This window comes from Musca autumnalis, unplaced genomic scaffold, assembly GCF_047663935.1.
Source record: "Musca autumnalis isolate F117 unplaced genomic scaffold, ASM4766393v1 scaffold_3, whole genome shotgun sequence".
Taxonomy (NCBI): Eukaryota; Metazoa; Arthropoda; class Insecta; order Diptera; family Muscidae; genus Musca; species Musca autumnalis.
In genome coordinates, this window is record NW_027411866.1 from 213,999,210 (window position 1) to 214,010,852 (window position 11,643).

At 32.0% G+C, this 11,643-nt stretch overlaps 1 protein-coding gene across 7 annotated transcripts in view; it reads left to right on the forward strand.

The window, feature by feature from the left end:
* The window catches only part of LOC141398875 (RRP12-like protein), a 116,207-nt gene that overhangs the window by 98,533 nt on the left and 6,031 nt on the right, over window positions 1–11,643 (forward strand). For 3 of the 7 annotated variants that reach the window (XM_073976627.1, XM_073976628.1, XM_073976631.1), the window contains 11 exons: window positions 1,098–1,529; window positions 1,598–2,151; window positions 2,708–2,824; window positions 2,884–4,314; window positions 4,382–4,644; window positions 4,707–4,841; window positions 5,138–5,570; window positions 5,634–5,908; window positions 5,977–6,149; window positions 6,217–6,447; window positions 8,851–9,154. In XM_073976627.1, coding sequence (XP_073832728.1) covers window positions 1,388–1,529; window positions 1,598–2,151; window positions 2,708–2,824; window positions 2,884–4,314; window positions 4,382–4,644; window positions 4,707–4,841; window positions 5,138–5,570; window positions 5,634–5,908; window positions 5,977–6,149; window positions 6,217–6,447; window positions 8,851–9,154 — 4,058 coding nt within the window. In that variant the 5' untranslated portion in view covers window positions 1,098–1,387. Of the gene's footprint in view, window positions 1–313; window positions 370–930; window positions 1,530–1,597; window positions 2,152–2,707; window positions 2,825–2,883; window positions 4,315–4,381; window positions 4,645–4,706; window positions 4,842–5,137; window positions 5,571–5,633; window positions 5,909–5,976; window positions 6,150–6,216; window positions 6,448–8,850; window positions 9,155–9,215; window positions 9,934–11,643 lie in introns of those variants that run through there. The other 4 variants (XM_073976634.1, XM_073976633.1, XM_073976629.1 and 1 more) reach the window with 4 other exon arrangements.

Sequence of the window (11,643 nt, forward strand, 5' to 3'; positions counted from 1 at the left end):
TTTTGTTCTGTTTGATTTTGTTAAAATCTCTCACTTTGTCACACTCTCTCTCGCTCTGGTGTTTGTCAAACTCAATTGGTAACACAGTTAAAGAGCCATGCATTAATATGGCAACACTATTTTTTGTTATTATTTTTATTTTCTTATTGTTATTGTTATTCACCTGTTTTTTGTTTTCTCACTGTTCGTAACAACACACAAAAACCAATTGATGTTTTCTTTTCGTGCGGTCGGGTCGTGGGGAGAAGAATAATGAAGAAGAAGAAATAATATTTTTGTAATAATAAAGAAGAATCAGAAAAAGAGAGAAAATAAAAACAAAATAATTTTGAAAGCAACACCAAGAAGAAAAATGTACTGGGTTTTGGGGTAAATAAACGTTGAACAAAAATAAGGATTCACTTAAAGTAGTCCATAACACTTTGTCAATAAAGAAAGCTATTAAAGCATCTTATTGGACGGCTGGATGGCACCTTGAGAGGGATGAAGAAAAGTAATGTCCATATTGTTACAACTCAATTGGAAGGAGGGAAGTTATTGACTTTTTTGGTGGAGATAGGTAGGGAGTTTTTTAGTTTTTTTGGATGCCACCTAGGAAATCGTATTTTCCACTCCACTTTTTTTCGTGTCGCTTTTAATGCTTGAAAAAGAAAACGCTCACACTCATACATACACGTGAAATTAAGCACACACGTACACGTTAACATTCCTTTGAAAGAAAAAAACGCAAACGCTCGCTCTTACAGTTATCCGTATCACGTTAATTTTTACAAAATGCCTTGCAAATTATAAAATTTATTAAGTATTTTATTGTTATTTCGTTTCTAATTAATTATCTTTTCTTGTTTTCTATTGAAAAAAACTGCATTATGAAAATTCCTGTCCTCACGCAATTATAATTGTTGCAATTGACGACACACACTCAACAAGTTCATGGCAAGAGTTGCCACAGTAAAGATTTAGGCGCTTCAGACTATCATTTCGTGGTGATTAGCAGTCGCATAAGGCCTTACTTCAACGTGGCCCTATGTCTCTAGAACAACATTTTAAAATTTGTATACAAATTTAAGTTCATTCATGATTATTTTCTTATGCAGAGGCAATAAATCAAAAAAAAAGATAAGAACTTTGATAAACAATGCATTTAATTAAAAAAATAGTGATAAATTGCCAGTAGAAAGAAAACAAAAACGTTCTCTATGAAAATTAATCTAGCGATCCCTTGTGTTAGTACACACATGTGAATGACTCTCAGAGTCAAGAAGAAGCATTTGTCAAAAAAATACATTTGTTGTGTTCGCACGTGTTAGTTGCATTCTTCAAGAACTTTTCAAGAAAAAAAATCACATTTTAATTCAATTTTTAATAAAAAAGACATAAAACCAACATGGGAAAGTTTCGTTCAAAACTAAAGCGTCATTCCAAGGGCAAAAACTGGAGTAAGGGACACTCTTCCACCTCAAATCCAGAGCAAATGAAACATCGTCTCAAAGCAAAATCAAGATTTTTTCAACCAAATTTAAGTTTGGGTAAGGAAAATATTGAAAAATACTCCTTAATTATTTAATTACATAATTATTTTGTCTCCCATCACTAGCTCCCAAAGAAGAAGCTAAAAATCCCAACTCCTTGACTTTGGAGGCGGTGTTAAAGCATGAACAACGTTTGGCCTATAATGCCGAGACCACAACAGTCAACGATGTTGCGGGCAGTTTGAAATCCTTCAGCATAACCGATGAAGATGATGAACTAATGTCCGAGTCCCAAGGTGGTGGTACCTTTAAAACATTCAAAACTTTTGCCTCCAACTACAGTACCTGCAGTAATATGAGTTTTAAAAAGTTACTTGTGGGCTTTAGAGCCTCGTCGGACTTACACAAAGAAATGTTGGCTATTTTAACCGCCCTAACAGAAATTATCAAAGAGCGTGGTGGTACTGAATCGTCAACGGAATATTTTCTTTTACTAATGGAACAAATTGAAGCCAGTACCGAAGATAAAGATATTATTGCGGGTATATCTCTACTGGGTATGGGTATAAAATCTGTACCAGCTCCAGTCTTGAGAAAACGTTTTAGTGAAACGGCTCAAACATTGATGTCATGCATGCAGCGTTTCATTGATTCTCCAAATCAGAATATTATGAAATATGTAAGTAAATTGTGACGTTCACTTTTTTCAGTTTTCTATTTATGAAATACATAAATAACAACCAAAGACTGGTTACCTGGCGAAAAACTACAGTTTAAATGAAATGCTGAATCAAAATTCGTTTAGCGGCATCCTTCGATTTGAAATTGCAAGATCATTGTTGTGCTGATTATAATGAAACATAGATAGGGGGTTATACTGGACTAAAAATCCCCTGAATTTTGTTGTTCCGCTGTTTCAACTTAAAAAGGAAAATGAGAAAACTCACGAAAAATTTACTCTAGAATAACGCCCATATTTTTCCCGAAATATAGGTCTTAAAATTCTAATGTTTTGCCGGGGATTTTGATGTGATTTTTCCCATGCCTTGGGAAATATAGACTTCGTTATGAAAATATGTTGTGATCAGCACAAAAAATAACTGCCTATTGTAAGAAGACTTTTCCAGGGGTGGTCTTAAAGTAAACTCGTACCAAAATTTACATAAAATTGGAGTTTAGGTGCACGAAAGGAAACTCTAGTCAAGTCACAAATCTAATTTTTATTTCCTTTTTAGATAATTGGCTGCTTATCGGTATTGCTTAGAGCCCAGGATTATATGACCTGGACATATTCATCCACCTGGCAATACATTGATACCTTACTGTCGTTCTGTATTCATTCAAAACCTAAGGTAAATCGAAACAAACACAATTAGATAATCCCAGTTTAATAAAAATAATATCCTTCTAGGTACGCAAAGCAGCTCAACATGCCGTTGTCTCCATTATTCACGGCAGTTCGTTTATGTTACCAGCCAAACCCAAGGATGAAGAAGCTGATGATGTCGAAGATCTACCTCAAGATACAAATCAACAGCAAATTAAGGCCCATCCGGCCAGTAATCGTGTTACAAAATTCTGCCTCAATCAATTTAAACCTGAGGTATTGGCCCAACAACAAACCACAGTGCTACATACCTTATCGCTGCTAAAAGAAACCATTAGCGGTTTCAAAACCGATGATATACGCAATGTTTGTGAACATTTGCTATCGATTATGACAGCTTCCAATATTTTGGTGCGGACAAATTGTCTACAAACTCTACACGCCCTGTTCCTCTCTCGCACCTCCAACTTGAATGGTGTTTTGTGTGCCAAACTATTGGCAGCTATACATGAATATCGTCCAGATCGTTCAGATTTTAGGCAAACTTTAGCCTGGATTACCGTGCTCAAAGAGGGTCATGTCCATTTGGCCCAATTGGATTTGAATTTGTGCGTAAATGCCCTGCCACGTCTCATTGAGATCCTAAGCGGAGATTTATGGTTATCGGATAGAAGTGAAATCATTAATGGTGTTTCCAATGCCATTAAGGAATTGTTGTACGAGTGTGTTAAGCCTGCCTGTGAATCTGAAGAATTCGCAAATATTTACAGAGTGGCCATTACGAAAATCTTAGCATCAATCCACAAAGTTTTGAGCGCACCGTTTGGTGAGGTGGCCAAATATGTGGTATTAACATTTTCCATTATCTTCGAGGTGTGTGGCAAATATTTCGCAAAAGAATTGGCCCCATCCCTGGTGGAACTGGCTAAACGTTATGACACACAAAGTGCTTTGCGTATACAAATTGAACACAGCATCATTGCGGCCATTAAGTCCATGGGTCCTGAACTGGTTTTAAAATCCATACCCCTTACCAATGCCAAGGGCGATGTGGTATTGGAAAAATCTTGGCTTTTGCCATTGCTGAGAGAAGGTGCCACTGGAGCCACATTTAAGTTCTTCAAAGAAGTTATTTTGGCCTTGGCCTTGGATTGCAATGTAAAGTGGCATAAATTTGCCGAAGAAAAAGATGTACCAATGGCCCACACCTATGAGCTGTTGTGCTGTCAGTTGTGGGGTCTGTTTCCAGGTTTTTGTAGGGTGCCACGAGATCCGGAAAACTTTAGGCAAATTGCTCCCACCTTGGGTAATGCTCTTGATAATAACCCCGAGTTTAGGGCACCTATATTTGATGGTCTCATTGAGCTGATACAAAATGAAGAGCAGACAGTGGTCCATGAGCTACTGGGGAAATATGCCAAGAACTTTTTGCCACGTCTATTCAATATTTATACACAAAAACCCAATGGTACCTATGAACAGGATTTGAGGAAGAAGTCCTTGGAAGTTGTTAAGGTAAGAAGTTAGGATCCCAAGTTTTTAGAATTTTTATTAATCGTTGTTGTTTATCTCTCTATTTCAGTTGTATTTGACCAAAACCCCTGGTGATATGCTAAAGGAACTTTATGAAACAGCCAATAAACAACTGCAGGCCACACCTGTCGGCACCTTCGAATATGATTCAATATTTGATATTACCGCTGCCTTAGTACTCTTCCAAACTTGTGAAGTTATCAAGGAGTTCTTTGAAAGCTATATTGTTCCCGTTCTAATGAAAAATGAAAAATCTAAATTGGTCACCAAAGATGAACAGAAGTTGAAGAAACAACAGCGCAAGACCTATGAGTAAGAATTGAGAGATTTTGATTGGTGTTTGTTGTTGTAATAATGTTGTTTAAATTCCCTAGATTATTGCGTGACATTTTAACTTCAGAGGCAGCTTCGTGTCAAAAATTCACAAGAAAGAATTTGGTGGCTTTACAAAAGGTGCTCATCGAGGCCTTCACCACCAGCTGTGCAGTGTGTCAGGCAGCACGTTTGAAGTAAGTAGGAAACCAAATTTCCTGACCAGGTCTCAAGGGGAGGATGATATGGAAAACTTCCATATTTCAATATTTTTAAGAGCGACAACCAAACAGACTCGTAACATAGATTTTTAATGATATTTAAAAGTGGCATAAAGGTCCACAACCTTGAACTTTTTAAGATGGTTAGGAGCAATAAAAGATGGATTTCTAAGGACATTTAAGAGCCAAAAAGATTAAAACCCCTCAAAGACCTTAGTAAACGTATATTTGTTACTATGCTTATTCTAATCCCTTTCTTTTCTCCATTTCAGATGCTTGAAAATCCTAATTGAAACCCGCAAAGGTCTTACCTATAGCGATAAAATCGTTACCAAAACATTACCAGAAGCCATACTAAATTACAAAGAATTCTCGACGAGAAAAGAAAATGTTTCCGAAGAGATTTTGAAATTGATTTTAAATGTATATCAAGAAGCTGAAAAACTCAATGATTTTGTGGATATCTTAACGGCCGGCTTTGCAGGCGATGAATCGCTAATAACCAATACCATATTGGCTTTCCGTACAGTATTGGCAACACATGGAAAACATTTGACAGTTAGCACCTTGGAATTTATTATGGAACAAATTGCTGTATTTCTGGTACAGAAATCAAGATCTCAGGCGGAGGCATCTGTGGCCTTCCTTATTACATTTATTAAGGTTATGCCCACACCATTAGTGGCCAATCATTTGGAGACAATTGTAAGTGGTTTTAAATGATATAAGTGACAGATTCTGACTAATATTTCTTAATTGTTTTTGCAGATGAAATCCCTCTCAGCCATGGTCAAGGATACCAAACGTTATTGTCGCATACAAATTGGTTATTTGTTAAAGAAATTGTGCAAGCGTTTTACAGCTGAGGACTTGATCAAATTTGTACCCGGTGATGATGAAGTTACACATCGCCGCCTACGCAAGATACGCAAACAATTGAGACGTGATAATCGCAAGAAACAATCTGAAGAGGCTGGCAAAGACAGTGATGATGATGCTTCGGAAGAAGAGTTTGTTAGCGGCCTGGAGAAGAAGAGTGTTACGTAAGTCATCTGTTCTTACGTTCTTCTCTTGATATAAAATGTTAATGTCCTTATTTTTTTTATTTTAGTATTGATGACATTCTGGCGGATTCAGATTCTGATTTACCCGAAGATATGGATGAAGATGATACACCTGCCCATGATAAATCGAAATCGAAAAAAGATCGTGATACCTATATACGTGAAGATCCAGAGGATATTGTTGATTTGGCTGATATCAAATCAATTGGAAATGTTTTAAGTAGGTTCAACAGAATTTGGAAATATTTCTAATTTAATATTGTTTTTTTTTGTTTATTTTCATTTAGCCAACCGTCCATCAGCAGCCACAGATAAGAGTGGTACAAAAACCAAATCCAAAGATCCCAATCGTGGTTTTAAAGTTGCTGATGATGGTCGCCTTATCATTGATGATAAAGCCTTGCGCGGTGGTGGTGGCGGTGACAGTGATTCAGATGACAGTGATGATGACGATGGTGATGATGAAATGGATGGTTCCAAGGCGGTTAAACGTGGCATGGAAGAAGATTCCAGTGATGGTAAGTTGTGGATTATTATAAGGATTTTTAGGAGTTATAGATGGGCAACGAATTTGTGAATTTTAAAAGGATTTTTGAGTGGAAGATTTTAGTGGGTGTTTTAATTGATTTTTAAAGAAAATTTTTAAAAATTTTTGAGACGATTTGGATTTTTATACAAAAACTTAAAAAAACGACAACTCTCTAAAAAATTAAGAAAATTAAAAATGGAATTTTGAAAAAATTAAATCGTGGGTATTTTATACGAAAATTTTAAGAAAATAAGAAAATAAGTCGTGGATTTTTTAAACAAAAATTTTAAGAAAATTTAAATGTGGATGTTTAAACAAAAATTTTAAGAAAATTTTAATGTGGATTTTTAAACAAAAATTTTAAGAAAATTTAAATGTGGATTTTTAAACAAAAATTTTAAGAAAATTTAATTGTGTATTTTTAAACAAAAATTTTAAGAAAATTTAAATGTGGATTTTTTAAGAAAATTTTAATGTGGATTTTTTAAGAAAATTTTAATGTGGATTTTTAAACAAAAGTTTTAAGAAAATTTAATTGTGTATTTTTAAACAAAAATTTTAAGAAAATTAAGTCGTGGATTTTTTAAACAAAAATTTTAATAAAATTTAAACGTGGATTTTTTAAACAAAAATTTTAATAAAATTTAAACGTGGATTTTTTATACAAAAATTTTAAGAAAATTTAAACGTGGATTTTTTAAACAAAAATTTCAAGAAAATTTAAACGTGGATTTTTTAAACAAAAAATTTTAAGAAAATTTAAACGTGGATTTTTTAAACAAAAATTTTAAGAAAATTTAAACGTGGATTTTTTAAACAAAAATTTTAAGAAAATTTAAACGTGGATTTTTTAAACAAAAATTTTAATAAAATTTAAACGTGGATTTTTTAAACAAAAATTTTAAGAAAATTTAAACGTGGATTTTTTAAACAAAAATTTTAAGAAAATTTAAACGTGGATTTTTTAAACAAAAATTTTAAGAAAATTTAAACGTGGATTTTTTTAACAAAAATTTTAAGAAAATTTAAACGTGGATTTTTTAAACAAAAATTTTAATAAAATTTAAACGTGGATTTTTTAAACAAAAATTTTAAGAAAATTTAAACGTGGATTTTTTTAACAAAAATTTTAAGAAAATTTAAACGTGGATTTTTTAAACAAAAATTTTAAGAAAATTTAAACGTGGATTTTTTAAACAAAAATTTTAAGAAAATTTAAACGTGGATTTTTTAAACAAAAATTTTAATAAAATTTAAACAAAAATTTTAATAAAATTTAAACGTGGATTTTTTAAACAAAAATTTTAATAAAATTTAAACGTGGATTTTTTAAACAAAAATTTTAATAAAATTTAAACGTGGATTTTTTAAACAAAAATTTTAATAAAATTTAAACGTGGATTTTTTAAACAAAAATTTTAAGAAAATTTAAACGTGGATTTTTTAAACAAAAATTTTAAGAAAATTTAAACGTGGATTTTTAAACAAAAATTTTAAGAAAATTTAAACGTGGATTTTTTAAACAAAAATTTTAATCAAATTTAAACGTCGATTTTTTAAACAAAAATTTTAAGAAAATTTAAACGTGGATTTTTTAAACAAAAATTTTAAGAAAATTTAAACGTGGATTTTTAAACAAAAATTTTAAGAAAATTTAAACGTGGATTTTTTAAACAAAAATTTTAAGAAAATTTAAACGTGGATTTTTTAAACAAAAATTTTAAGAAAATTTAAACGTGGATTTTTTAAACAAAAATTTTAAGAAAATTTAAACGTGGATTTTTTAAACAAAAATTTTAAGAAAATTTAAACGTGGATTTTTTAAACAAAAATTTTAAGAAAATTTAAACGTGGATTTTTTAAACAAAAATTTTAAGAAAATTTAAACGTGGATTTTTTAAACAAAAATTTTAAGAAAATTTAAACGTGGATTTTTTAAAAAAAAATTAATCGTGGGCTTACTAAAAGATTGTTTAAACGTGGATTTTTTAAACAAAAATTTTAAGAAAATTTAAACGTGGATTTTTTAAAAAAAAAATAATCGTGGGCTTACTAAAAAATTGTTTAAACGTGGATTTTTTTGAACAAAAATTTTAAGAACATTTAAACGTGGATTTTTTCAAAGAAAAATTTTAAGAAAATTTAAACTTGATTTTTCTAAGAGAAATTTTAAGAAAATTTAAACGCAGTTTTTTAAGAAAATAAAAACGTGGATTTTTTAAGAGAAATTTTAAGAAAATTTAAACGCATTTTTTTTTTATTAGGAAAATAAAAACGTGGATTTTTTTTAAGAAAATTTTAACGTGGATTTGTTAAGCCAAATTTTAATAAAATTTAAATTTATTATCTTATGAGTGTTATTATTTATTATTATTTTCTTTCTTTCTTGCAGAAGAAGAATTGGGTGCTGCACCCAAATCCAAACGTAAGGCTGGCGACTCCATGAGTATGCGTTCTGGCAAAACTTCCGCCTCTCGTTATACAGCCGGTGGTAAGGGTATTCACAGACCTCTGGCTGGCAGCAGTGATGCTGTGTCCATGAAATCAGGTTACTCAGCCAAGTCGGGTAAATCTTCCAAATCACAACACACTGGAACAGAATACTCGAATAAAAAGGCCAAGGGTGATATGAAGAAGAAAGGTAAATTAGATCCATATGCCTACATACCATTAAGCAGGAACACATTAAATAAGAGGTAAGTTTTTGTTTTTTTGAATTTTTTATTTTGAAAATAATTTCCTTGTTGTTTCTTTTAGGAAACGCGCCAAACATGCTGGTACATTTAAAAATATTGTCAATGCAGCCCGCAAAGGTGCCCTCAAGGGTGTTAAAAGTAAAGTGGCAAAAGGATACAAGAAATAATCAAAACATTTTGTTTTAAAATAAAACAAAAAACCACACAGTTTGTATATTTATTTGCAATGAAGTCGAAAGAAAAAAATAAGATTTATATAGATTTCTTTTATAAAGCTACATCCATAATATATATATATAGATGAATTATATTAATAGTTAAGTTTGTTTTGAATAAACGAAAAACACATATATCAATACATATAACGAAAAGTGGACCTGAGCAATGATTTCGGAACTACTGTTAAACTTGTTATGTGAAGATGTGACAAATTGACAAACAAATAACACTAAAGACATAAAGAGATTGGGCTCTTTTGTCAGGTAACCAGCACCTCAAATTGGTAACTTAAGATTAATACAAAGAAAAAATGCCTGAGTTCAAAAGCAATCAATCTGCCTGCCTAAATATGCAAAAATACTACACTAATGCTAAGTTCATTGTGTCCGTTGTTATTAAATCTCAATTTTTCATTTAAAATGGAAATTGTTTTTCAATGTGATTTCTACACCACTCGCCATTGGGATCCTGACTACGCATTGTCTCCTCAATAAAGTGCATTTTATTGTTGGCATCAATCAGTATCACAGTATGGGTACGACTGCCATACCCACAATCAGGTACGTAAACATTTAAAGCACTTAATGTTAAAACTAACAAAAATTTATATGAAATTAAGTAATAATAAGTAAAGGTACTGGTACTTACGGTCTGAATAGCTTTCCCTTCCTGTCACCCACCAATGTTGCGGTGCCACCTTCTACCAACAAAGCAGTGCCTTCACGTAAACCCATTACACCTTTCGATCCAGTGTTATATTCCAAATATTCATTGATGCGCTCATCTCGTGTCTCGCCTTTATTTTTTGTATTTGGATCAGTTTCCAAATAATAGGGAATAGCTAGCTGTTGGATAAAACATTCTGTGTGTAGCCGAGAAAAAAATTCTTTGGCATACGCAAGGACTCTCTCATATGTTGCCACTGTTAAACAAACAAAAACGAGTTAGCTATTTCCCTATTTTCCTAACGTCCATCTTACTTCTATTCCGTTTGACTTATTTCCAACTTACAATTTTAAATCCGCTAGCTCAGCATTATAAAGATATTCATTCAGTTGGTCCCGTATGAGTGAGACCATGTGGTAATTCAAATTGCAATTGAGAGGATCCAAATACGCAATGGGATTCGACATATCAAAAGACATGCCAAAGAGATTAGCCCAATCGCAACACAATGAATGGAATTGCAAAATACTATGGTACGTCCTGGATGCCTGTGTGTGTTTGTGTTTGCTTCTTCTGGCAGCTTCAATCAATAAGAAATTAGATATTGAAAGGGTTGCTTAACATTTACGAAATCCACTCGATTTCAACTGTCAACTCCATTGCTTAAACGTCAAATGAAATCGAATGGACAGTTGAAATCCCCTCGATTTCGTACATGTACTATTTATTACTTTTACTTACCGTTCTATACTTACCTTTCTTTACTTACCTGTATCTTACTTACCTTAATCTTGCTTTCTTTTCCTTTGTTTCATTATCCTTTCTTTTCTTTCTTTTCTTTAAGCAATTGAATAGCTTCGCTTGTCATTTTCCAAAAGTATCTCTGAAATTAAAAACTTATGCAAAATTTTCTAAATGCCTGTCAGATGGCAATTTGTTCTCAAATATATGAGACCACAGTAGTTTTCTATCTAAACTACGTGTGTACTTTATGACAGCATCAGATCTATACTTCAAATATGATGCTTGTGTATCAGTTGGCGTGAAATTGTGTTTATGTCGAATGTTATAAATTAACGCTTCGACATTATGATGTGTAGTTAATTTTTTTAGCGGAATATCACCATATGTTTCCCATATGAGAAGGATATTCTCCATTGTTTTTATCCAAGGCCTAGCTGTGTATTCCTCAATATTGCGTAAAAATAGAATAAATCTTTGTAATTTTAAAATTTTCTGATTTAAGGTATAAGATTCCTCATTTTGTATTAACTCTATTAAATTTATCATGCCTCTTATAAAGTTTTTTGTTTGAACATATGTACGATTAGTGGAGTGTGCAAGTGAGTCTACAACTTCCTGATTATAGAGTGAGGCATAATATTTTATTTTAAATAAACGAAACTCATAATCATTTCTTACGCATGGAAGTTTACGGTTTATAAGGTCCATAGATATTTCAGTATTATTGAAAGTCATTGCGTTTTTAGCGAAGGTTATAGTCAATGTGCTTATTATATGCATCAAATCAAGTGCAATGGGTATTATATACCCTCGCACAATTTCATTAAACGATCCGTTTAATGTCCTATGCAGCAATTTCA